Here is a 26,369-nt window from a genome sequence, read left to right as displayed (position 1 = left end):
AGCATTCAATTCAACTACGCATTCCAAGCCAATATTGCCACTTACATATTAATTTACTAGCTCAAGATTATTCAAACATAATTCAAGGACATTTCAAACAATCTACACAATATTCCGACACTCCCACCAAAAACCATACCTCACCCGAAACCTCCAATCTTCGACACGAACATTCACAACACATTTTTATCTTCCAATTCCATCAACAACAACAACAATTTACACCTTAACAACTCCATTCCCATAATTACATAAAACTATAATAAAATCACATACTTTCCTACAACAACTTAACAACCAATTTTCATGCCAACTTGAACTATTTGTCTTCCATTTACATCACAAGGGTCACAATAACACAATTAACATACTACATATATTTAATTCATGTTCCTCCACCAACTTAATACACACGGCCATACACACCCACCCACAACACACAAATTTCATACTTTTCATTTATTTCCACACACTACAACATATATAAGTCTTTCATAATAAAAAAAAAATAGAATTCTTACCTTTTTTTAGAATTTTCCACTTGGCACAAAAGGTATTTTCTTGCCCCGAAAATTATACCACGTTGAAGAGGGTCTTTGAGTTAGTAGGAATACTAGAAGAAATTATTTTTTTTCATCAAAGTTGAAGGCTCCAATTTTATTTTATTTTTTGTTCTTTGTTCTTGGCCGAATAGGCCCTTGTCTCTCTCTCTCCCTCAAGTGTTTCTTGAATGTTCTTGAAAATGAGATGAATTTGTCATCTTTGCTCTTCATATATTAAAATCCCACATGGGCCTTGGCCCATTAAAGTGGATGAATTTGTCATCTTTTTTCTCTACATATTTTAAAATCCCACATGGGCCTTGGCCCATTAAAGTGGATGGCCAAATGGCCCCCTTAAATTTCCAAGCCTACTTCATGAAAATTTAATTCCCAAATTCCAAATTTCGAATTTGCCCTTGGCCTTTCCCAATATTTTCACATCAATAATTTTCATAAACAACTTATATATTAAATAGAATCAAAATATTGTCTTATCTCTTACTAGTCACAATTATTTCAATTTATCCGAATGTGCAAAATTACGGGATATAACAGTAATTTCATAGATTAGATGGGCAATTCTAAATGTATTCTTCCTAAATCGAGTGATCATTAGAGTGATTTGATGTGAAGTACTTAATTCGACCATATTTAGTGATAAAAAAAAATGAATTCAATGTTATTCAGTATAAACAAATGAGTTCAATATGATCAATATCGTGAATATGTTGCAACAATGGAGGAGTTGTTGCAACATATGAGATACCTGCGGCAACATATGAGTAAGTTGTTGCAACATATGAGATACATGCCGCAACGTATGAGATACATGCTGCAACAATTCAAACAAGGTGATTAATCTGTTGCAACAACTACGCAACTTGCTTAAACGTTTGATTCATATGTTGAAACATATTAGTAACTTGTTGCAACTTCTTCAACAAATGTATGATCGATCTGTTGCAACAATTAACTCATCTGTTGCGACATATTTTTTTAGTTTTTGCAATAATTTAAGCAATTGTTTGATTTTTTCCAACAAGGTGAGTAATTTGTTGCAACAACTAAGAAACTTGTTTAAAAAGATTAGTAACTTGTTGAAATAGATTAGTAACTTGTTGAAATAAATTAGTAACTTGTTGCAACTTCTTCAACAACTGTATGCATCTGTTGCAACAATTAGTAAGCAAAATAAATAAGTTCATAAACAGAAATTGTTCAATAGACACTTTGGCTCCAAATACCACAACTTAAGTAATAATTTGTTCAGCAACTATCTTCTGGGGTGTAGCAGATTTCCTTGATCTACTCCATCTCCTGCATTTCCATCATTAGTTTCTTTATCTTCTAGTTCTTCTGCACTTTCTTCATTTGTATCGACTGCTTCTTGGCTCTGTTCTTCATCTCTTTCTGAGGATTGATTGTTAGTTTGGCTGTCGATTTGACTATATCTTTCCTCAATCTTTGTTGATTCATAAATAGGTTGTCTACTTGTTGCAACAAGTGTAGAACTTGTTGTACTACACTTGTTGCAACAACTACAAATCTATTGGATATCTTCCACAAACAGAACCAAATAACCGAAGCTATGTGTTGACACCCAATTTTGTCCCGCCCTTATTTAATCGGGCTTCTAAGTTTACTGACGAGCTAAACACTTTATTTTTCACTACTATTAATTTTCACTATTCTACTATCAACATTACTAGTATTACTTTATCACAAATTTTAAATGTTCGTCATCGTTTCATGTTCGGGTTTGGAATCGTTAAATTAATTACAAGACAACACTTTGTTAAATCCTTATTTTCTACATATTAATTATTAATTATCTTCACATAGTATATATTGTACTAGTTATCAAATTAGAAGCCTAAGAATAATTAAATAGAGGAGGAAGGATCAACAATTTTCAGCCAAATAATCAACCCACACATTTTAATCCAACCAGTCCATGTCTTCAACAGACCAGCCCACATTATTCCCTACCCAAAAACAATTCAGCCCATTACACATTTTAAACCCGACCCGGTCCAACCCATTTCCCCTTCACCCTTTAACCTAATCCCTAATCCCTTTTCTCTTACTCTTTTCCCTTCACCTGCCGCCCCTCACTCTTTCCTCTCTTCTCTCTCTCGCTGAACCTCTCTCTGCCATCCCACGTTCCCCGCTCCTCTCCATTCACTGCTGTCCCCCCACGTCTCTGCCATCTCCACTTCCCCTTGTTCCCCACGCCGTTCATCTCTCTCCTACGCTCCTCTCTTTATTTTAATACAAATAAAAACCCTATAAATGGAATCCGGGGGAATCGTTTAGAGGGGGGATTTTTCGGTATTTTGGAAGGATTTTCAGATTTTGGGAATTGTTTCAGTACTTTTGAGAGACTCATACCATCTTCCACACTTGATTTTTTTCCTTCCCGGTGAACTTTAGCCGTGGGGGGGACAATTACTCTATTTCCATTTCTTCGTTTTGGAACTTTAATTACTCTAATCGGGTTCGGATTCGTTCGAGTTCGAGCATAGATTCGAGACCCCGACGCCTCCGTTCATTGCACACAAAAAAGGTAAACAAGGATACACTTATTGCTTTTAATTTTTAGTTTCTGCTTTAGTCAAAGCTTTTTAGCTTATTCTGCTATTTTTCTTAATTATGTAGTTTTCTTTGTCGTCATGTTATTTGTTTGATGTTTGGGAGCTGTTAGGATTGGCTGATAATTGCTAAAAATGAATTTAAAAGACGTATACTGTATTTTGGATGTTTAGACTGAATCGCCAGGATTTAGAACCTATTTAAAGTCGAATATACATAGGATATACAGTGGGTTATCAAGGTAATAAGGAGATATACGTCGATATACATCTGATATACACACCGTGGTGGGTATATCTTAGGTATATTGTGTATGTGGTTAAGACAGATCAGCACTGAATCATCTCCATAATTGTCTTTCATCTGTAAGTTTAAGTTTCTTGTTTTGGTTGGCTTAATATTATGTCTAGTGCCACCTTATTGACTTCGGATAGATTAGTCTATTAATGGGCCCTTTATATATTTGTTTGATTGGTTTAGCCTGTTTTGGTTACTGCCTCAACCTCACCTGAGTTAAGATAAATTCACCTAATCATTGGCATTCCTATAAATTTTGTTCAAAGTGGAAATTATTCAATTAGGAATTCATTAGAAGCTGTTTAGTCCATATGCCTTAATAACTCTGTGCTTGATTCATGTTTGTGTCTTAGCCTGTTGATTCAAGGTAAGATATTTACTTAGTTACTTTGACTACCTCTAATATGTATTTAATTATGAGAAGGTTCATGTGCTAGTGTTTTGTATACATTATTATTTAACTTTAGCCTGTGTTGAAATATTGTTTGGTCGTGTTAGTTATAGATGTCAGTCCTATCTAATATAGATAAGTGAGATTAGACATCAGCATGTTTGTATCTATTTACTCAGTATAGTTCCATGATATGAATGGTAACCTAGTTTGGGTTTCAATTTGAATCTTATACATGTTCACATGTTGTTTTGTTAGAGTTGATTAGGTTAGTTGTCACATGATATGACTGATAGCATTTGTTTGTCTCCATTAGATTAGTTGATCCTCTGGTTAACCAACTAGTCTGAAACTTCTAGACATTGTGTCCAGGATGGTTTTAATAAGATGCATATGCTTAAACTGATCTAATTCTGTATGCTTAAAGTCTGTAATTCATCTGAATGTGCTGCATGCTGCCTTGTAATTTACGCATAAAATGCATGATCCTTATGCTTTATATTTGACAAGTGTGTCAAGTGTCCATACCTTTCTGTCAGCCAACTGCAAGGGCTTATATGCATAGAATCCTGAAGTGATATGTTTAGATTGGTACATGTGTTTAAGGTTTAATATTGGATGGTCAGCTAGTCTTATGAAGTGATTAATCTCTTTCTTTCAAAACCTGTGAGATGGTCAATATGATTCGAGTTTAAGGTGTTTTTTTGTCTAAAGTTCAGTCCCTGTTTCCTGGGAGTATTCAAACTTCTATCCTAAAGATTCGTCAAACCTGCATGCTGTGCGTATCTTAGCATAAATATTTTCTTCAAGAAATCAAGAATGTTTTCTTCCTTTTCTCTAAGTGAGCCTAGTGAGATATTTGGAACAAGTTGTTTTGTGAAATGTGTATTTAGTCTTACTTCTGTTAACAATAATCATGATTAGAATGCTATAGTCAAATGACACACTTTCAATCTACTGTTTGCCCTGATCATTAAAACAGCTAGTTCGCACATTAAGAGCTGAAACTACTGGTGTATCTTAGCCATTTTGTTGTTGCACTTTCGGGTCATAAATTGCTGCATTTTGTTTAAACTGAGTTTCTGCTGCGATTTGAGTGAAATTTCAGTTCTCATTCTCAGCCGAGTATTATCGTATTTTTAAGGCGCAAAACACCGCTATTGGATCAATTTGAGCTGCTGCTTTCAGTAAATGTTTACTGCATTTGTCTGGGTTAGTTCTTTATTTGGTACCTGTTTCGAAGGAGGATTGCTGTTTATCTGGCTGAATCACTGCCGTATATCATTTTGGCTAGACATTGTTGACTAGTGTTGGTTGTTACTCAATTGTTATGGGTTGCTGCTCAGTTACTCGTGTGGCTGTTGAAACTCTTTTGTGGACATCTAATCTGAATACCCATTACATTTGTTTAACTTCTTTTTCTCATTACTTATTTAATATACTAATCACAGGCAGTCCCCTGTTTAGTTGAAATCTATTGGCCTATTTTAGATTTGCATTACATCTGTTGAGTTTTACGGATTACATACTAATCCTTTTCTTTTGTTCTTATGCATGAACATCGCATACGAGTCCAAGCGACCCGTCATCTCCTTCCGCACTTGGCGTTGGGCTAAAAAGCCCAACACAACTTCTCTCGAATCAGTCCCATACAGTAGCAAATAATCAGCAGCCATATAAAGAAATTTATTGGGCCGAAGCCCAATAACGTGAACAGTTCGCAGCAATTGGGCCTTACTAAATGGGCCAGATCCATTTAACCTTTTCCTCTCTTCCTTATTCTTATTGTTGTGTATTTTATTTGCTTTGTATAACTAACATTTGTGCTTGTTAATTAAGATAAACTTTAGTAACATTAAGGGTTTTAGTTTAGTAATGGGTAGTTAATTCCACAAATCACATTCACTTCTATTTTTAAAATTATTTATAGCATCTATAACATTTATTTGAGTAATTGATTTTCAAAATAGCATGACTACATCTTTGGCTAAGGGAATCATAATTTATGCTTACTATCTTAGAAGTCTAAAACGTCACAAATTTCACACTAACGTTAGCTTATTCTAAAAAAAAAAAAACAAATTAGTTTCAAAGGATAACTTTTCCACTTTAGTTTCTTTCCAACACTTAGAAATACATATTTGTCTATAACAACCTTTAAAACTTTTATTAGATAACTCTTTTAAATTTAAGTCATTTTCTCCAAATATAAACATTACATGTTTATCTTTTAACTAAACTCTTTATGCAACTATTATTTTCTACAAGTTTTACTTTAAATAACTTTAGCAATACTTACGAGGTATTTTCTTAAATATTTAAATGTTTACATCTATATTTTAGCCTTAATTAAATAATATAAGTCCGGTCGGTTAACCATTGTTAATGGGTCTTAAAGGATGCCTAATACCTTCCCTTTAGACTAATTGAACCCTTACCTAGAATCTTTTGGTTTAGTAGACTTTACAATAATATCAACTTTAGATAACTACTTTAATAAGCTTTAGGTGTCCTAATTCACCGTAAATAATTAGGTGGCGACTCCTTAAAATAACAAAAAATAGGAATCACCAATATGTTGTACTTCTACTTTAACCCGGTTAAAATGGGGTATAACACTATGTCCAACAGATTTGTAGTTGTTGCAACAGATTGTCTACTTGTTGCAACAAGTGTAGAACTTGTTGCAACAACTACAAATCTGTAGGATATCTTCTACAAACAGAACCAAATAACTGAAGGTATGTCCAACAGATTTGTAGTTGTTGCAACAGATTGTCTACTTGTTACAACAAGTGTAGAGCTTGTTGCAACAACTACAAATCTGTTGGATATCTTCTACAAACATAAGCAAATAACTGAAGCTATGTCCAACATATTAGTGAGTCGTTGCAACAGATTGTCTACTTATTGCAAAAAGTGTAGAACTTGCTGCAATAACTATAAATCTGTTGGTTATCTTCTACAAACAGAACCAGATAAATACCAGGATAAGAACAAAAAAAACTATCTGTTGGATATATTTTCCTAAACCCTGAACCATACCAGGACAACAATAGAAAAAACATCTATTTCACTACAAACACACAACAACAACCTGGATTTTATCCAAACTTTTCCTAAACCCAAAAAAAAAAAAAAACAAAACTTCCTTTCAAGATTTCTTTTTTTGGAGTGGGTGGGGTATGCAAAAAAACAAAAATAAAAACTTTTCAAAACCATTTTTTTAAAAACAATTTTTTTTTGGTGGGTGGGGGAAGTAAGAAACCAAAAAGAAAAAAAAAAAGAAAAAACTTCTTTTCAAAAAAAATTATTTTTTTGGGTGGGGGGTGGTGCAAAAAAATAAAAATAAAAACTTTGCAAAACTTCTTTTTTTAAAACAATTTTTTTTGGGAGGGTGGTGAGTGCAAAAAAATAAAAAGAAAAACTTTTCTAACTTTTTTTTTAAAAAAAAAATTGGGGGGGGTGGGGGTGGGGGGTGAGGGGGTAAGGGGTGGGAGGAGGCGGAGTGAGGGCTGTTAAAAAAAATCAAAAAATAAAAAATGGGGAGGGGGGGGGGGGGGATTAGGAGAAGGAGGAGCGGGGGTGAAAAATCAAAACTTTTTTTTAAAAAAAATCATTTTTAGGGGGTGGAGGGTGGTGGTGGGGGTGGTGGTGGGAGGAGGATGAGGGGTGGCTGGTGAAAAAGCAAATAAAAAAATTTAAAACTTTTTTTAAAAAAAAATTGGGGTTGGGGGGGCGGGGGAGGGGTGAGAGGAGGGGGCTGATGATAAAGCAAATAAAAAATATCAAAACTTAAAAAAAAAAAAAATTGGGGGGGAGAGGTGTGGGCGGGGGAGGGGTGGGAGGAGAAGGGGAGCTGATAGTTTTTTTGGGATTAAGTTAGGGTCTTTTTATATTTTGTAAAAGATTAAGAAGTTTTAAAAATTATAATTCAGTCTCATTTAACTTAATCATATTTTTAAGACAAGTTTAACCTTAGTTGGTCAAACTTGTCACCATTTCTAATTAGTAGACTTATTTGTCACCATAAGTTAAATCTTCCCAGGAGAGTCACAGCTCAAGAAAACCTGGGGATTAGGCAGAATCACAACAGATACACCATAGGTGCTTCAATAAAACTTTCTAAATAAATATTTGAGGTGTAAACAAACTTCTTTTCTTTCTTTCTTTGGGTGTAAACAAATGAATTTCTGATGCTCCAATTTGTCTTTTCTAAGGAGTCATTATTCGCACACCCAAATGGAATTTGGTTTCTCTTATTGGCCCTTTTATTTCATACCTCGCCATCCTTTTTTGAAAGCGTAACTAAGAACTTTAACAACTAAAATTACTATTTTCACCCAACAATGAAGCCCCAGATCACAAATGAGACCCAGTAATTTATAAAGTGATAATTCAACAAGAAAAGTGAAGTTTTATTCGTAGATGATTAAAATGAAACCCCAATGAGACTCAGTAAAATTAAAACAGAGAACTTTAACATAAAAAAAAATGAAGTTTATTCATAGATAATAGTTTATGCACATAAAATTAAAACCCCAAATCAAAAATTAGATCAATTAAGTTAAAATTGGAGGGATTTATCAAGAGAAGTGAATAAGATCCTTAAGCTTCTTATTGATTTGAAGAATGAAAGAGGAAAGTTGAAGAAATTGATTTGGTATTCTGGAAAACCTTCATATATTGTTGGTAATGGTGTTTTCCGGAAAACCGAAAACACCATTACCAACAATATATGATTGTTTTCGATTATGGGAAGTTCAAGATTACTCATTCCACCCTCACTGTTGGTAATGGTGTTTTCTGGTGAGAAACAATGACACTTCACGGAGAGGGAGAGGAGATGGTGTCGGGAAAAGTCGCCAATATTTTTGTTCATAATCGCACAAGATAAAGTTGACTAAGGCCTCATTTGTTTACATTAAGATTAAGACGTCTGTTTCTGAATACACATCTGAATATTAAGATTTGCATTAAGATTAAGGTGTCTGAATCTGAATACACATTTGAATTGTTAAGATGTTGTCTCTAGATCTGAACACTGAAAGATTAAGACTGTTTGTTTTCAATATCTGAATATGCATAGTTTATCATTTTAGACATAATTAATATAAAGTTCATATAAAATTAGGAATCAAACATATCAATAAAATATTATACAAAATCTCATTTCAGAAAAATAAAATTATTTTTTGATAGAAAATAATATTACGAAAAATATAAATGAATATTTAATATTTCAACGGCAATTTTACACAAAATATCAAATTTTATCAAATTCGTCGAATAACCAAACTGGCAAAACGATTATCATAACTTAATCTTGGGAGTACAATATTACTTAATAATATTGAAATTGTGTAGGTACGTGATTACTGAAAAGGAATACTGGCATTTTATCTTATCTACCTCGGCCAAAAAGAAACAAAGAAACAACTTTTAACAAGCAAAATAGATGAGGAAAGCAGTTGAATTTTTTTTTTTTTTTAATTAAGGTCGCCCATTGGGCATTTTATTTCATTAAAAGTTAACAGCCCAGTATGGGGCTAAGCCCAACCCGGGAAAAACAACAAAATTATTCGTAATTAACTTTTGGTTTTTTATTTTTAAAAGCAGTTGAATTAAGATCTTATCTAGGAATGTAATTCCACGTACTACTACTGCTTGATAATATTGCCACCATGTGGAACAAATTTTTATTGCAGTCCCATTATGACAGTCAAATACATATCAACCAAAACAGTTTGATTGACTGTAAATTTTAGAATCATATAACAGTTCAAGAAGAAAAAAAATTGGTTGCCCATAGGTTAAATACTAGCTTGAATTTTTTACCACGGAAGCAGATGAGGAGGCGTGAAATTTGGCGGAAATCGAGCATATAATTTAAGAGCCTGAATTGTGCTAAAACTTTGTTATATATCTGATTCATTCAGACCCATTAAAAGCTTTTAAAAGGGAATAAACAGATGAACTTAATGGGCTGGATCTGAATGATTAAGATTCAGACCTCCATTAAGTGCAAACAAATGAGGCCTAATAAAACAAGGGAAAAGGGTAAAAAAATATCCCTCTATTTTGGAAAAAAGATTAAAAAATATCCTCCAAATTTATTTTGAGTTAAAAATATCTCTTTCATCCTTAAAGTTTTCAAATATACCCCTGTCTTGACAGAAATTATCCCCTAAAATAACTCAAAATTATTTTTTAAACTCACTCCATCATTTAACTCGATCGAACTAAATAATAACCCATAAGACCCCTTTATTCCCCCAATTCCCTCAAATACGTAGGTTTAAAGTTTAAGGGAGTTGAGTGAATAAGGGGATCTTATGAGTTATTATTAAGTTGGATTGGGTTGGGTTTAAATGATAAAGCGAGTTTAAAAAATAATTTTGGATTAATTTGGAGGATAATTTCCTTCAGGGATATATTTAAAAACTTGGCAAAAGTCATAGATAGCCCCCTAAACTTTACCACATTTTCTTCATGACTACCTAAACCTAACATTGTTTCAATTTCATACCTAAATTACTCTGAATTTGTACCACACACACTTTTTGCCCACATGACACGTAAACTGAAATGCACGTATAATAGGCGCGTGGGTCCTCTTATAAAATCTTATTTTAGTATTTCTTAAATAACTTTTTCCTTTCTTCTTATTTTCATTTATTTTGATTTTTCAAATAATTTGTTTCTCCTTCTTATTCTCTTTCAGGTGACCGTTGGCTTTTCAAACCACCATTTTAGCGTGGGTCCTCTTTTGCTTTTCTAACCACCATTTTAGCTACCACATCCCTCTGTTATATCCCACATGTTTTATGAAAAATAATTGTTCTCATAACTCCATTAATTCATTCTTAAAATGGTAAGTCCTTTATCCATAAACTATAATGCAACTATTAAATAGAATTTTAGATTAAATAGATGAATAAAAAGGTTCGTCGGAGATAAAATTTCCGGCTAATATCCATGGAAGATTTAACTAAATTTCACACTTTTCAGATCTGCAAAAAAATTTGGTGGAAAATTTTGTGAAAATGAAAAGAACAACTTGAAGGCCATCCGGAAAAGGGTTGGTATGACCTATTTTAGCAGTCAACCGGCTACGATATCAGGTGTAGGAGAAATAAAAATGGGTTGTTGAGTTGATGGAAAGTCGGGAATGGTTTTGCGGGGAAGAAGAAGGGTAGGGTTGTGTTGGGTGGGTGGGGATGGAGATGTAGAAAGGAAGAAAAGGAGAATAATTGTTGGTGGGGTGGAGGAACGGCGACTGGGGGTGGGGAATGGCGGTCGGTGGTGGTGATTGTTTTGGTTGTGGTGGGGTCCGTTATTTTTTTAAAATTATTTCTTTAATGAGTTAAAATAGGTTTAAAATAACATTGCTTTAATAAAAAACCACAACTCATTTTTTAATAATTATTTTGAATCCAAATGCCACGTGCCCTCATTTAATTCGTCGTTTTGCCACATCATCAGCGAGTGGCCTACACACACTTCATATTTTGCACTGATTGTCCAAAAAGTGCTTATGTGGTACAAATTCAAAGTAGTTTAGGTATCAAATTGGAATAATGTTAGGTTTAGGTAACCATGAGAAAAATGTGATAAAATTTAGAGGGCTATCTATGACTTTTGCCTAAAAACTTTAAGGATGAGTTGGGTATTTTTTATCCAAAATAAATTCGGATAATACTTTTTGCTCTTTTTCCACGGTAGAGGATATTTTTGATCCTTTTTGGAGGGTATATTTGACCTTTTCCCTATTGTCTAAGTTGCGGAAGGCACACAAATGCCATCCAAGGACTCGCGGTTTCCAAGCAGATAAAACATCAAAACTCTTAACAGTCCAACACACACGAAAATGGCCATTAACACTTGCCTTCGATCTTTTCTTCTCAGCACTACTCAAAGACCTTTCACTTCCTCTTTCTTCACAAAAAAACTATCACTCCCCACTTACCTTTTTCTCCCCAATAGCCATTCCAAACCCAATTTTACCCAAGATCACCCCTTTTGCTCTATCTCACCATTGACAACACCTCAAGAAGAATCTCAACAACCCGAATCTTCCCCTAACCCGACCCGTAAAACCCGACCCGATAATAATATCCTCCACATTCTTGAACAGAGAGGGTTATTGGAATCAGTAACTAGCGACTCACTTCGCGACCCGAACTTAGGCCCATTAAAAGTGTATTGCGGGTTTGACCCGACTGCCGAAAGTTTACATCTTGGGAACTTATTGGGTTTAATTGTACTTTCTTGGTTTTTACGTTGTGGTCATAATGCTGTTGCACTTATTGGTGGCGCAACGGGTCGGGTCGGTGACCCGTCTGGTAAGAGTTTGGAGCGACCCGAACTTGATTTAGTAACACTTGAGAAGAATGTAAATGGGATTAGTGTGATTATTAGTAAGATTTTGGGATGCACACAAGGTGTTTGTGAAAATGCTTCAAAGGTTGAAATTTTGAATAATTATGATTGGTGGAAAGATGTTAAGTTTTTGGAGTTTTTAAGGAATGTTGGTAGGTTTGCTAGAGTTGGTACTATGATGTCTAAAGAAAGTGTGAAGAAAAGATTGGAGAATAGTGAGCAAGGAATGAGTTATGCTGAGTTTACTTATCAGCTTTTACAAGGTTATGATTTTGTACATTTGTATGAAAATGAAGGGGTTAATGTGCAAATTGGTGGTAGTGATCAATGGGGTAATATTACTGCTGGTACTGATCTTATTCGTCGTATTTTAGGAAAATCTTCCGAAAATGGAAATGTTGGCAATGTACCGGTTGTTTTCGGGGTTACTTTTCCGTTGCTTTTGAAGAGTGATGGTACTAAGTTTGGAAAATCGGAAGATGGTGCGATTTGGTTATCGCCTTCTCTTTTATCGCCGTATAAGTTTTATCAGTACTTTTTTTCGGTCTCGGATGATGATGTAGTGAGGTTTCTAAAGATACTTACTTTTTTGAGCATTGAAGAGATTGATGAGCTGGAGAAGGATATGGGAAAACCTGGATATGTTCCTAATACAGCTCAGCGTAGGTTAGCGGAGGAGGTTACACGGTTTGTTCATGGACAAGAGGGATTGGAAGAGGCACTTAAGGCTACAGAGGCGTTGAAGCCTGGAAATTCTGATACTAAATTGGATTGGAAAACAATTGAGGGTATTGCAGCTGATGTTCCTTCTTGTTCCATGAATTATGATCAGGTGTTGAATATACCGGTTTTGGATCTTTATGTTTCGAGTGGTTTGCTCGAGAGCAAATCAGCTGCACGACGAATGCTTAAGCAAGGGGGACTTTACTTGAATAATGCAAAAGTTGATAGTGAGAGTAAGAAGATTGAGGCGGATGACGTTGTCGATGACAAAGTTATCCTTTTGTCTGCAGGGAAAAAGAACAAGATGGTTGTAAGAATATCCTAACGTATTTGTCTAAATTTATCCCCACTATTTGGGTTTGAGGAATAGTTATTTTTGACTCGTGTGTAGATGGTAATTCTAATATTAGCATTCTGTGTTGGATGAGATACAGAGTTTTACCTGATATGCTTATGATAGAACGAGAGGAAGATGGTTAAGTGTGGAGAGGAAAGTGAGAAGATCTATATTACCACAACAGGATTTTTTTACTCTTCTCTTGGTATTTTTATGTAATTATTTTGAAAAATAATGGTCTTAATGGAAGACAAATTTGAGTTATACAAGCTTTATGAATTACTTGTATTCTTGCAGATTTTTTTTTAATTGAAAAAAGGTCTTGGCTTTTCTTCTTCTATGGTATCTTATTGCAGTTAAGAGGACTCCTTATTTATGGTTTGACTTTAACGATGTCATCTCTGCCTCCTTGCTTCCATTAGTATCTTTTATTCGACATGATTTTAGAAGCAATCAAGTTCTATCACGGAGAATCCGTAAATCTTGTTTTAGTTGACAGCCAGGTGATTGGCTTAGCTTATAAATTACTGATCCTGAAAGAATCATAATAATTATCTGGGTTGACGAGCAGTATATGTTGGTTTGGTGAGATGTGATTTGAAATAGACTCTACTTTTATCAGTTTCTGGAATACTGTAGCAAAAGTTTTATTAGTTGTGTCCAATTATAAACTTGCCTCTCCACACTCTTGTATAATCCTTGGAGCAACACGGATTAGTTTTTGTTGGTTCGCTGTGCCCTTTGGTTGGTAGTTTAGTTTTTTCTGGAAAGGGAGAGTGGCATCAGCTTAGTGTTTGGCTCTTCTGGTGACTAAACATTGAGGATTGAAATTATGTGTAATTAATGTTGCTAGTGTTTGTGCCAAGGAAGAATATGAAGAAGAAAAATGACATTGATTAAGAAGAAGAATGGAAGGAGGAGGATGATCTTGTTTATTTCTGTTTTGGGAAGACAAAAAAAGAATGTTGCTTATACCATTCTTGGTCTTTAGCTCTTGCTTCTCTATTGATTGTTATATTGCAATGATGTATAAGTTTTTACCTATATCTTACTAGCAAAGAAGGTGTCAGAGGGTACCTATGTACAAATACGCATGCTGAATGTGTATAATTAAACTTTATATGTAAAAGGAATGTGGGGGTGGGGGGTGGGTAGGCGCTTTGCGAATGTTGCTTATAATCCAGTAGGCAAAAATCTTTAAAAAGTGCTCCAAGTATACTGGGGTGGCACAAAGCACAGTTAAATTGTTGGCTTTAGTAAACGAAGACACAGTGAAGAAGAAAAGAATACATGTAGTGCAAGAAAAAAGTGACAAATTCACTGATAACATTGTCCTTAACAATTAATACATCTCTTTGCCGATTACATTTATTGTTTAGTATTGCTCGATTCAAGATAACTCATCGGAAATGAGGCGCCCATGCCTGTTGTCTTGCCGACACTGAAGTGCAACATAAGCAAGGCAAAGCACCCTCATTGAGCTTTTCCGTGCTTCAGACTTTAAGCGCGTCTGAAATGAGCATTTGACCACACTGCTTATATCCTTCTTGGTGTTTAGCTTTAGCTGCATCTCTTATAATTCAATGGCTTCTCCATTGAGTGTTACGCTGGAATTGATATATTGATACATGAGTTCTTTTTTTTTTTTTTTGAAATTATATTGATACATGAGTTCTTACCAATGTCTTTGACCTACCACCCAAGGAAGCGTGTTAAGAGGTACCTTTGTTGAAATACTATAATGCTGAATGTGTACCACAACCTTTATTGCTCAATGTAATTAACTTTCTGAATTTGTAAAGGATTCTTGGGGCCTTTTGATTTCTGATGTACGTCTTTATTTGGTAGTAATTTTCATGTGCATTGAAAGGAACTTGTATTTGCTAGGGTTGGCAATGGGGTATGGCAGGACAACGCATAAACAGCGAGGCACAGAGGAGCTCTTACGTGAAGATAGGGTGGGGCTAGTCAAATACATTTAAAAAGTTAAAAGTTGTTTTGGTTGGGGGGGGGGGGGGGGGGATTCTGTGTGTGTGACGGTTGGATAAAATTTGATGGAGTTTTAGTTCCTATGGGAAGGTTGTGCTGGAAATAGAAAGATGCATCTAATGAATGGAGAAGGTTGTAAGGGATAAAAAAGGGGGAGGACTGGGAATATGAAACTTGAAGATGCATAACAAAAGCTTGCTCTTTAAGTGGCAATGGAAATATAGTTCTGAAGATGAGGCTTTTTGGAAGCAGATAATTGAAGCTGTTTATGGAGTAAAGGAGGGATGGAGACTATGTTTAGCTAACTCTCACTCAAAAGGGTGTATCTGGAAGAACATAATCAGGTTATGGGATGAATTATTTTCTCATACCAGTTTAAGAGTGGGCAATGGTGAGAGATTCAGGTTCTGGACTGATACATGGATAGGCGATGAGAGTTTGGGAACCAGATTTCCAATATAACTGTTCTATCAACAAGGAAGGTACTATAGCTGAATTCTATACAAATTCAGGTTGGCATTTTAATTTTAGAAGAAATTTGAACAATTGGGAGATAGAAGGATTCTGTCAGATGATGCAACAATTAGAATCAGCGCGTATTGACACTAATAAAAGGGATTCTCTGATCTAGAAGAATAGCAAGGGCAAAAAATTCTATGTGAGCAATTTGTGATGACCCGCCACGTCATCATGCCACCTAGGCGCCACGTGGAACTATTTTTTGCCATGCAGGAAGCTTATGTGGATGCTTACATGGAGAGGAGGCTAGCTTATGTGAGAAGGTTCTAGAGAAATATAGAGATTTCTCATGGAAGACCTTAGAACCTTATGGAATTGCATGGAAAGTCCTTCGAATAATAGAGTTGTGTAGAGATTTCTAGAATAGGGGCTTATTTGTTAATATGTAAGGACTTGTATAATAATTATTATTTACATACTAGTCCCTAGGTGAGTAGTATAAATAGGAGGGTCATTCATTTGTAAATCATCAAGCAAAATCAATTAAGTCTTCTATAATAAAAAAGCTTCCTTCTAGCAAATTTCTCTCGTCTTTCTCAATTACTATTCCCTTAGCGGTCTTGAGTGTAGTAATCTAGGCTGACTTGGCATAGCAAGATCGTGAGCAAGTTATGCAAGAACGTGAGCGAGTTGTCAAGTGCCGCACGTGCGCTTAGTTGAAGACTAAGGACGTGACAACGTGGTATCAGAGCGAAGGTTACGACTGAGGGAATGACAAACGACGGAGAAATCAATGCTGCTAAAACCCAAGCCAACGTCATCCAGGATGCTGCTGGCAAGAAGGGCCATAACAAAAAGAGGAATGACACCAACAAGAGCCAGGAGGTGCTGCCAGAGGTTGCGCCAAATGAAGGGCTTACATCCCAAGAACCATCTACGACTGAGGCGAGCGAGGATGACGTGGAGGTCCTGTCCGAGGACATCTCGCTCTGTAAAGAGTGGGTTATGAAGGTTAATGTGGGGATGGATGCCATCGACATATTTGGCCAACGTTTAGGCAAGGTGGAGGGCACTCTTAGCGTTCTTGAGGGGCATACTCTTGAAGAGATTGAAAGCATCCGAAATGACTTGGAAGGGCACATGCAGGCTGAGATTGAGGTAAAGCAAACCATTACTGCCTTAGAGTGCAAACTCATGGCGGCGTTGAGTACTATCGATGCCATGAAGGCAAAGATAGTGGCACTCGAAAAGCAGGTCAATGTTGGTGTGACTGAGGCAGCCAACAATGTTGTCGTGATGAGGGAGGCTAAGATCGAGGCTCCTAAGCCACCAGTGTTCAAAGGAGTTCGTGATGCACAAGAGGTGGAGAACTTTCTTTGGCACTTGGAGAACTATTTCAAGCATGGCAAAGTAAGGGACGATGAGGCCAAGATCAATACCGCTGTGTTGTACTTAACAGAGACTGCCATGCTATGGTGGAGAAGAAAGGTCGCTGATACTGACAGAGGTCTATGCACAATCAACACGTGGGATCAGTTCAAGCATGAGTTCAAGCGACAGTTCTTCCCAAATAATGTCTTGTATGAGGCAAGGCGCAAACTTAGAGAGTTGAAGCAGACAGGGAGCATTCGCGACTATGTCAAGGAGTTCACCACTCTTATGCTTCAAATTCCCAACCTCACTAGTGATGACTTGTTATTTCACTTCATGGACGGGTTACAGAACTGGGCTAAGCAAGAGTTGCAACGCCGACAAGTCAGTGATATAGACCAAGCCATAGTGGAGGCCGAGTCTTTGATGGATTTCAAGCATGACAAACGCGACAAAGGCAAAGGTCATGAGTCAAGGGGTGGCAATGCCACAGGTGGGAGAGACCGTGGTAAGAACAAGGAGTCTCAACAATACTACTCCAGGACTCAAAATGCCAACAAGTTCGATGGCAAAAAGTCAAATGGTCGTCAGGGCTATGCTGAGAAGAAGGCGCAGGTCGAGAAGAAGGGATGCTACTTATGCGGAGGGCCGCACAACTTCAAAAATTGCCCTGACCTAAAGAGCCTTAGCGCTATGGTGCATGAAAGAAATGAGCAGACGCAAACACAGAGTACGGGAATCGCTCAGTTGGGGACGATTAGACTATGTGGCGCTGTCGCGAAGCAAGATAGTCAAACTAATGATAATAAAAACCAGTACGTGGATCTCACCATCAATAACAAGCCCGCTCGTGCATTGGTGGACACTGGAGCGACTCACAATTTTGTGACCGAGGCTGCAGCGAAGAGACTAGAGTTGAAGCTCGCTCCAATTAACGCCCTCGTTAAGACCGTGAATGCTAAGCCAGAAAATGCTCGTGGTGTAGTTAGTGGCGTTAGTGTCAAATTGGGCGATTGGAAAGGTATGACAAATTTTACCGCCACTACTATGGATATTTTTGACATTGTTTTGGGGCAAGAATTCTTTACACATTGCCACGCGATGATCGATCCCTACCTCCAACGTCTCTTGGTCATGGAGCAAGAAGGCGCTTGCATGATGCCTACAGTGACTATGTCGCATGAACAGGGCCATGCACAACTTTCAGCTTTGCAGCTTGTCGAGGGGCTCAAGAAAGAAGAGCCAACATTCATGACAACCATTACAAGTTTGGAGGAAGATAATTTGCTCGAAGAAAACAAAAATGGTATTTCCAAAGAGCTACCTAAACGCTTGCCTCTTAGGCTTGAGCAGGATCACAAGATTGAGTTGGAGCATGAACAGGAAAAGGGTCAAGTCATACACCGATTACCGTCACCACCTCACACGATAGGGAGATTGAAGCTATCATTGACTACCAGGCTAGGCAGAAACAAGGGCAAGAAGCCAATACCATTATTCTCGTGCATTGGAAAGGGAAATTACTGGAAGAGGTCACATGCGAACGATACAAAGACTTGTGGCAATTTTAAAACAAGAGTCAAAAGTTTGAGCAACAGCAGTGCGCCGTGGTCGTCGCAACATCAGGTGGGGGAGAGTGTGATGACCCGCCACGTCATCATGCCACCTAGGCGCCACGTGGAACTATTTTTTGCCATGCAGGAAGCTTATGTGGATGCTTACATGGAGAGGAGGCTAGCTTATGTGAGAAGGTTCTAGAGAAATATAGAGATTTCTCATGGAAGACCTTAGAACCTTATGGAATTGCATGGAAAGTCCTTAGAATAATAGAGTTGTGTAGAGATTTCTAGAATAGGGGCTTATTTGTTAATATGTAAGGACTTGTATAATAATTATTATTTACATACTAGTCCCTAGGTGAGTAGTATAAATAGGAGGGTCATTCATTTGTAAATCATCAAGCAAAATCAATTAAGTCTTCTATAATAAAAAAGCTTCCTTCTAGCAAATTTCTCTCGTCTTTCTCAATTACTATTCCCTTAGCGATCTTGAGTGTAGTAATCTAGGCTGACTTGGCATAGCAAGATCGTGAGCAAGTTATGCAAGAACGTGAGCGAGTTGTCAAGTGCCGCACGTGCGCTTAGTTGAAGACTAAGGACGTGACAAATTGCTACAATTTGTTGATGAGGCAGACAAGTTTTTGGGAACCCAATTGGCCGTGGAAGATGATTTGAAAGACAAAAATCCCTATGAAAGTAGCTGTCTTTGGTTGGATTGTAACTTGGGGAGGTTTTTTTCTGGCTAACAGGTGTTATTTTGTGAGGAGGAACAAGAATCTGTTGGACATCTCTTTTTGCACTGTAGAATTTCTAGACAGTGCTGGGACTTTTTTCTGAGTATTTACGGTATCTCTTGGGCAATACCTAATAACATAAGGGACTTTCTTAAGTGCTGGCAAGGGCAGAGAATACTGAAAAGCTTGAAGCAGATTTGGAATACTATTCCTTTATGCATATTTTGGATCTTATGGCTGGAGAGGAATAGAGCTTGTTTCTGAAGGACAAAGAGATCATTTTTCTAGAATTAAGAACAAATGTTTACAGAATCTTTTCTTATGGTGTAAGGGCAGTCTTACACAAATGAGTATATAGAGTTTTTGGATTTGCTAGGGGGAAGACAGTAGATGTGGAATCTTTGTTTTGATCTGCACTCCTTTTGTTTTTGTACTTCTTGTACCATCTTGGTACTTTTTTCTATAAATAAAACTTTACCATTTCCAAAAAAAAAAAAAAAAAAAAAACACATTCTTCAGTCTTTAAGCCTAAATGTCAAAGTGAAAACTCAGTTTTGGGAGCCATTGTTGCTGGCAAGTCTTACCTTCCACCAAGCCATTCCCTACAGCTTCCTCAAAGCCATCGTTGACGGTAAAAGTGCTTCCCTTGGTTTATCTTTTTTTTTTTTTTTTCCCTCTCACTTTATTTTTCCTTCATTCTTTTCTAAACTTTGCTCTATTGTTTTTTTTTTTTCACTTTAATCTAGCTTCGCTTGAACCCAAGTTTGTTTGAAATGGTAGATTTTATGATTTCCTTATCTAGGTTTCCTTGTTTCTCTTTGGTTTTTAGTGTTGTGGGTTGGATCTGATTTTGTCTTAGATGAGCAACTTATAGGTTTTGAGATAGATGAGTTACCATAGATGAATTTCCGGATGAGCAATATTCGTTTGAACAGAGACCAGAAATTTTGACTGCTTGAAGCCTAAGGTTGATGAGTGAGTGAGTGGAACTATTTTCCAAAAGATCGGTGAAAGAAAGTTTGAATAAGGAAAACATATGCACCTTCACTAATTAGAAAGTACCAACCTTATCTTCTTGTTTAATTGAAAAAAGACTTAAATTACTGTCTGGCAATGTCTGATGCATTCTACAGTTAATTGCCTCCTTTAGGTTTAATTTGACTCCTTTCTATTTCTGCTCAGATGTTTAATTAGTTTTTTAAGGTCTGCGTACATCTACCCTCCCTAGACTCCACTTATGGGATTACACTGGGTATGTTGTTGTTGATAGTGCCCAGGCCAACTTGCGCGCATCTCGACTATTCTACCAGGTACTTGCTAACTCCCATTATCACCACTACCGGGTAATATATCCCACCAAGGCTTTGGCAGATGGAATCACCTAGTGTTTTTTGCCTCCGCTAAGATTTGAACCTGAGACACCATGGTTCTCCTCCAACTTCACTGACCACTAGTCCATATCCAGGTGCCTCACATGTTTAATTTAAGTAGTAATCGTTCTTCTTAGAAACAAGGTCCACTGAACGAATAGAGGTTCATCGGATGTGCTCGTTGCGTCAAAGGTTAGACTTGCTTCTTTCAAAGGACTTTATTCCTTCATCTTTGTAGAAGTCCTTGTTAATTTCCTTTTGGAACACTATTAAAAGCTAAAAAGAAAAATCGGTTGCATATAAGTGTAATTCTGTAGTGACAGAGATCATGAAAAGTAAAAAAAAAAAAAAGCAATAAAATGAGCTTCATAAAGAAGGAAAGGTGAGTTTGCAAATTGCTTTCTTCAGACCAAATGAGACCTCTTTACCTTCTGTTCTGTAGATTATCTAAACATTGAAGTCTAAAGATATTATATGGTGCTAATTTCTGTTTGTGAATGCAATCTAAGCCACCCTTATCCACTAGAACTTTGTAAATTTGTAGGCATTATCAGATTACCCCACCAATAACAGAGAATTAAATAGAGAATCAATGGCTCCCTACTATGACAGAGTAAACTCCATCTGTTAGGTTCCATGTCTTATATGGCTGTTGCAGCTCAGTGATTAGAAAGCTTAAATCACATCTGTAAGCCATTAAATTATTCAAATGGTTGATTAAGAAGAAGAATGGAAGGAGGAGGATGATCTTGTTATTTCTGTTTTGGGAAGACAAAAAAGAGTGTTGCTTATACCATTCTTGGTCTTTAACTCTTGCTTCTGTATTGATTGTTATATTGCAATTGATATACAAGTTCTTACCTATATCTTACTAGCAAAGAAGGGTCTCAGAGGGTACCTGTGTACAAATATGCATGCTGAGTTAAACTTTATATGCTCGATATGCGTAACTTTTTTCAATATGTAAAGGAGTGAGGGGGCGCGCTTTGTGAATGTTGCTTATATCCAGTAATGTCAAAGGCAAAAAGCTTTAAAAAGCGCTCCAAGTATACTGGGGCTTTTGGCGCAAAGCACAGTTAAATTGTTGGCTTTAGTAAAAGAAGGCACAGTGCAGGAAAAAATAAAAAACTATGTGTAGTGAAAGAAAAAAGTAATGAATTCATTGATAACAGTCCTTAACAATTAATAAATCTCTTTGCCGGTTACATTTATTGTTTAGTATTGCACTATTCAAGATAGAACTCATGCGAAATGATGCGCCCGCCCTAGTGCCTTGCCTACACTGAAGCGCAACATAAGCAAGGCAAAGCACCCTCACTGAGCTTTTCCGTGCTTCAGGACTTAAGCGCGCCTTAAATGAACCTTTGACCGCACTGCGTATATCATTCTTGGTGTTTAGTTTTAGCTGTATCTCTTATAATTCAATGGCTTCTCTATTTAGTGTTTTGCCGGAATTGATATATTGATACATGAGTTCTTACCAATGTCTTTGACCTACCACCCAAGGAAGGGTATTAGAGGTACCTTCTTAACTGCTCAATGTAATTAACTCTCTGAATTTGTGAAGGAATGATCCTTGGGCCTTTTTTGATTTCTGATGTACTTCTTTATTTGGTGGTAACTTTCATGTGCATTGAAAGGGAACATGTATTTGCTAGGGTTGGCAATGGGATAGGGCAGGATCGAGCTTAGGCAGGATAACATATAAACAGGGAGGCGCAGAGGGGCTCTTAGTGAAGGGGATAGGGCGGGGCTGGTCAAATTCATTTAAAAAGTTAGAGAGGGGGGTGTTGGAGTTTTAGTTCTCTCAGTCTTTAAGCCTAAATGCCAAAGTGAAAACATAGCTTTGGGAGGCATTGTTGCTGCCAAGTGTTACCTTCTGCAAAGCCGGTCTGTACAGCTTCCTCAAAGCCATTTTTTGACGATAAAAGTGCTTCCCTTGGTTTATCTTTTTTTTTCTTTTTTTTTTTTTCTTCTCACCTTGTTTTTCCTGTATGTTGTTTTTCTAACTTTGCTATATGTTTTTTTGACTTTTATGTAGCTTAGCTTGAACCCAAGTTTGTTTGTAATGGTAGTAGATCTTATGATTTCCTTATCTAGGTTTCCCTTGTTTCCCTTTGGTTTTTAGTGTTGCGGGTTGAGCTGATTTTGTCTTAGATGGGCTACATATGGGTTTCAGATAGATGAGTTGCCATAGTTCAATTTCCAAATTAGCAATATCAGTTTGAATATAGACAAGAAATCTTAACTTCTTGAAGCATAAGGTTGACGATTGAGTGACCTATTTTCCAAAATATTTTTGAGAGAAAAAAAAATCTGAAGACAAGGAAAACATTTATTCCTCCACTAATTAGAGAATACCCATGTTATCTTCTTGTTTAATTGGAGAAAGACTTAATTTTTGTCTGGCAATGGCTGATGCGTCCTCCAGTTATTTTGCCCCCTTTAGGATAAATTTGACACCTTCCTGTTCCTGCTCACATGTTTAATTAATTCTTTTTACGATAGTGGTGTCCGGACCACATGATTGCATCTTAGTTATTCCAGCGGATACTTATTACGACCTCCCAGACTCCCAGCAGCACAACTACCGGGTAACTCTGTCCATCAGGACTTAGGCAGATGGGAAGAAATGACCTAGCGTTTTTGCCTCTGCTGGGATTTGAATCTAAGACCTCGTGGTTCTCCTCTCACTTCATTGACCAAGGACCACTAAGCCACATCCTTGGGTGCCTCAGATGTTTAATTTTAAGCAGTAACCGTCCTTAATAAACAGGATCCACTGAACGAATAGGGTTCGTCGGATGGGCTCATTGCCTCAACGGGAGACTTGCTTTTTTCAAAGGACTTGATTCCTTCATCTTTGTAGAAGTCCTTACTTTCTTTTGGAAACACTATCAAAGCTAAAAAAAATTGGTTTTGTATAAGTGTAATTCTGAAGTGACAAAGAACATGAGATCAGGAAAAGGAGAAAACAGAAATAACTTTTATTCGGATGATTACTCTGTAAGGAAAAATTTCCATGCTTTGATCTGAGAGTTCATATTGTGCTTCATCAACTTCCTGTTAGTTCTTACTTTCTTTTGGTTATGCAAAATTCTTGCTATGTTAGCATTATTATATTTGTCCTTTGTTATTATTTTCCTATTCTACTATTTTGCGTGCTGCTTCATGAGGGACTTATGCGTTTATTATTTAACATAGCAGCGACATTGTACAGTTTGGTAACAAAAAATATTTAGGGGCAGTATTAGCGATATTTTACTTTTTTCATTTGTACTTTAATATTTATTTTTCAATTTAATGATATTAGATTGATGCTTGAACTATCCATTTTTCTTTTCAGGCATGATCTCAGTGATTGATAGAGTTTCGGTCCTCCACTTTGCTCAATAGCTGCAAGATTTGTTTAGTGTGGCTGCTAGCCTACTAGTATAGTGCAATTTATTTAAGCTGAACAAGTAAGCTGCCGATTGCAGAAATGCTTTCTCCATTCAGAATCTGAAGCCATTCAATGCTCTAACCTTTGCTTCAGAGTATTCTACTTTTGTTGTTTCATTTGTTACTATAACTTTCTAGCAAAATTCGCGTTTGTTATTTTATGATGAGTTTTGTTGTATACAGAATGCTGGAGTGAAAGAAGAGTAGGTCACTTGTGTTGCTGGCTGGCTATTTGAGCTGTAGAGTTTACTTCCTCTTGTAGGTGGAAAAAGATCTCAAGGATTTAGCATGTGTGTAGTGTGATATGACCAAGTAGGAGAGCCAGTGTTTGGTGGCGTAATGAACTCAAGCTGTAAAGTATTTCAGTGCAATTAGGTAGTAGTGGCGGTGAAGTAGGAAGAGCACAGTTGGTGATGTGTGGATTAAGTGTCATGCCATGGGTTCGAATCCTGCCACACAGACAAAAGCCTGGTATCTATGTGGGGAAGGATAAAGTGGTGGATCCATTATACACAATGCTCGGTGTTCGGTGGCGTAATGAAATCGAGCTCTAAAGAATTTCAGTGCAGTTATGTAGTAGCAGCGGTCAAGTAGTAAAGTGTGCAGCAAGTGTTGTGGGTTAAGTGTCATGCCACTGCTGAGTTTACCCTGTGCGCACCTGAAGGGTAGCGGCTGCAGGTTCCCATGTCATAAAAAAAAAAAAAAAGTGTCATGCCACGGGCTCAAACCCTACCAACACAAATGAAAGCCTGATATTTAAGCGGAGAAGGATAAACTGGCGGATCCATTAGTGACAAAGTTCTGAGACCAGTTAGGAGAGCCGGTGCTTGGTGGCTTAAGAAACTCTAAGTGGCCGTCGGTAGTAAGAGTGCAACTATTGATGTGTGAATTAATAAGAGTGCAACTAGTGATGTGTGAATTAAGTGTCATGCCACAGGCTCGAAACCTGCCACCTCACAAACGCCTTATATTTAAATGCAGAAGGATAAAGTGATAAATTCATATTCATCGAATTTCAAGATTTTAATGATTTCTCAATCATTAAAGAAGGGGGATGTTGTACTATTTGGCCGCAGTGGTGGCGCAGTTAGTGATTATGCATTGTAGTTGGGGCCAGAAAGTGTGTACTATCAAAAGGTATTGAATACTGAGTGTACTTGGAGCACTTTCTTGTCCAAGGTAAGAGTTAAATATCAATAGAAATATAGAAAATTGCGTGCATCTGTTTGTCAATTTTGTTTGTATTTGCTAAAGGTACATGGATCTATGCATTATTTTACCTTAGGGTCAGATTCTACATTCTATTCCCGGGTCGTTTGGTGCATGGTATAAGCTGGGATATTCCAGCACTAATTTTTTGTACCATGTTTGGTAGAAGGTATAAATTTATCCTAGATCTTGTACCAAACAAAGTATAAAATGCATCTCATGGTATAAGCTGGGATATCCCAGCATATCACACTTATCCTGAGACTATTTTATACCATGAGATGGTATAAAATAGTCTCAAGATATGGGATAAATTAGTCCCGGAATTACAATCCCGAGATAATTTTGGCCATGCACCAAACGATCACTTAGAGGTTGAAATCGTACAACATGCTTCTATCAGCGAAAAAAATATTAATTATGATAAAATATTTCATTAAAGAGTTTTACTTTGTCATGAATTCGCTGATTCTATGTGACACCATTCCCTGAGGAATGAGGGGCCAAGGGATAGCTCTAGATTCTGTTCTTTGTATACATTAGATCGTGAATATATTCATTTTTTTTTGCATCACCTTCACATATAAAAAGAATAAAAGATCTTTCTAGATCAATTCTTTTATCCCTCGTTCTTCAAGAATAAGAAAGATTTTTTTCAAGTTTGATTATGTTCATTTTTAAAATAAGAATATATTAATATATGCACCAATGCACATAAAGAATAAGCGAAATACATAATCAACCCCTTAAACTTTTTGTTACCTTCATTTTTACTTTGGATACATTGATTTTACATGACTTACTACTACTTTTAAAGAACTAGGCAAAAGGATTGATCAAAAGAGACGTTTTGTTCTTTTAAATATGAGAGTGTGATTGCATTCAATTCCATTGCATCATGTTCTTATATAAGAAGAAAATAGTTTTTTGTCGATTAATCAGATAACAAAAGGGCAAAGTTTAGGAAGATCGT

General features: G+C 36.7%; 2 protein-coding genes across 4 annotated transcripts; both read left to right on the top strand.

The window, feature by feature from the left end:
* Nucleotides 1-11,607: 11,607 nt before the first annotated feature.
* LOC132603214 (tyrosine--tRNA ligase, chloroplastic/mitochondrial) lies at nt 11,608-13,552 on the top strand. Its single transcript, XM_060316158.1, has one exon. It carries the CDS (start codon nt 11,693-11,695, stop codon nt 13,250-13,252), a length of 1,560 nt encoding a protein of 519 aa, XP_060172141.1. The 5' UTR covers nt 11,608-11,692; the 3' UTR covers nt 13,253-13,552.
* A 1,736-nt stretch (nt 13,553-15,288) lies between these two features.
* Nucleotides 15,289-25,406, top strand: LOC132603213 (uncharacterized). 3 transcript variants are annotated; one of them, XM_060316156.1, is made up of 3 exons: nt 15,289-20,007; nt 24,093-24,207; nt 24,371-25,406. In XM_060316156.1, the coding sequence occupies exon 1, from the start codon at nt 16,484-16,486 to the stop codon at nt 18,839-18,841; it is 2,358 nt and encodes a 785-aa protein (XP_060172139.1). In that variant the 5' UTR covers nt 15,289-16,483; the 3' UTR covers nt 18,842-20,007; nt 24,093-24,207; nt 24,371-25,406. The 3 variants fall into 3 exon arrangements, with proteins under 3 accessions (XP_060172139.1, XP_060172140.1, XP_060172138.1); XM_060316157.1 differs by having other exon boundaries at nt 24,093-24,282; XM_060316155.1 differs by having other exon boundaries at nt 24,093-25,406.
* Nucleotides 25,407-26,369: the final 963 nt, after the last annotated feature.

The sequence above is a fragment of the Lycium barbarum genome, chromosome 7 (assembly GCF_019175385.1).
Source record: "Lycium barbarum isolate Lr01 chromosome 7, ASM1917538v2, whole genome shotgun sequence".
Lineage (NCBI taxonomy): Eukaryota > Viridiplantae > Streptophyta > Magnoliopsida > Solanales > Solanaceae > Lycium > Lycium barbarum.
This window is presented reverse-complemented; position numbering and strand designations above follow the sequence as displayed.

Bases quoted from the DNA above. Each gene is read 5' to 3' on its own strand.
- LOC132603214 (XM_060316158.1), top strand. From the start codon at position 11,693: ATGGCCATTAACACTTGCCTTCGATCTTTTCTTCTCAGCACTACTCAA.
- LOC132603213 (XM_060316156.1), top strand. From the start codon at position 16,484: ATGACAAACGACGGAGAAATCAATGCTGCTAAAACCCAAGCCAACGTC.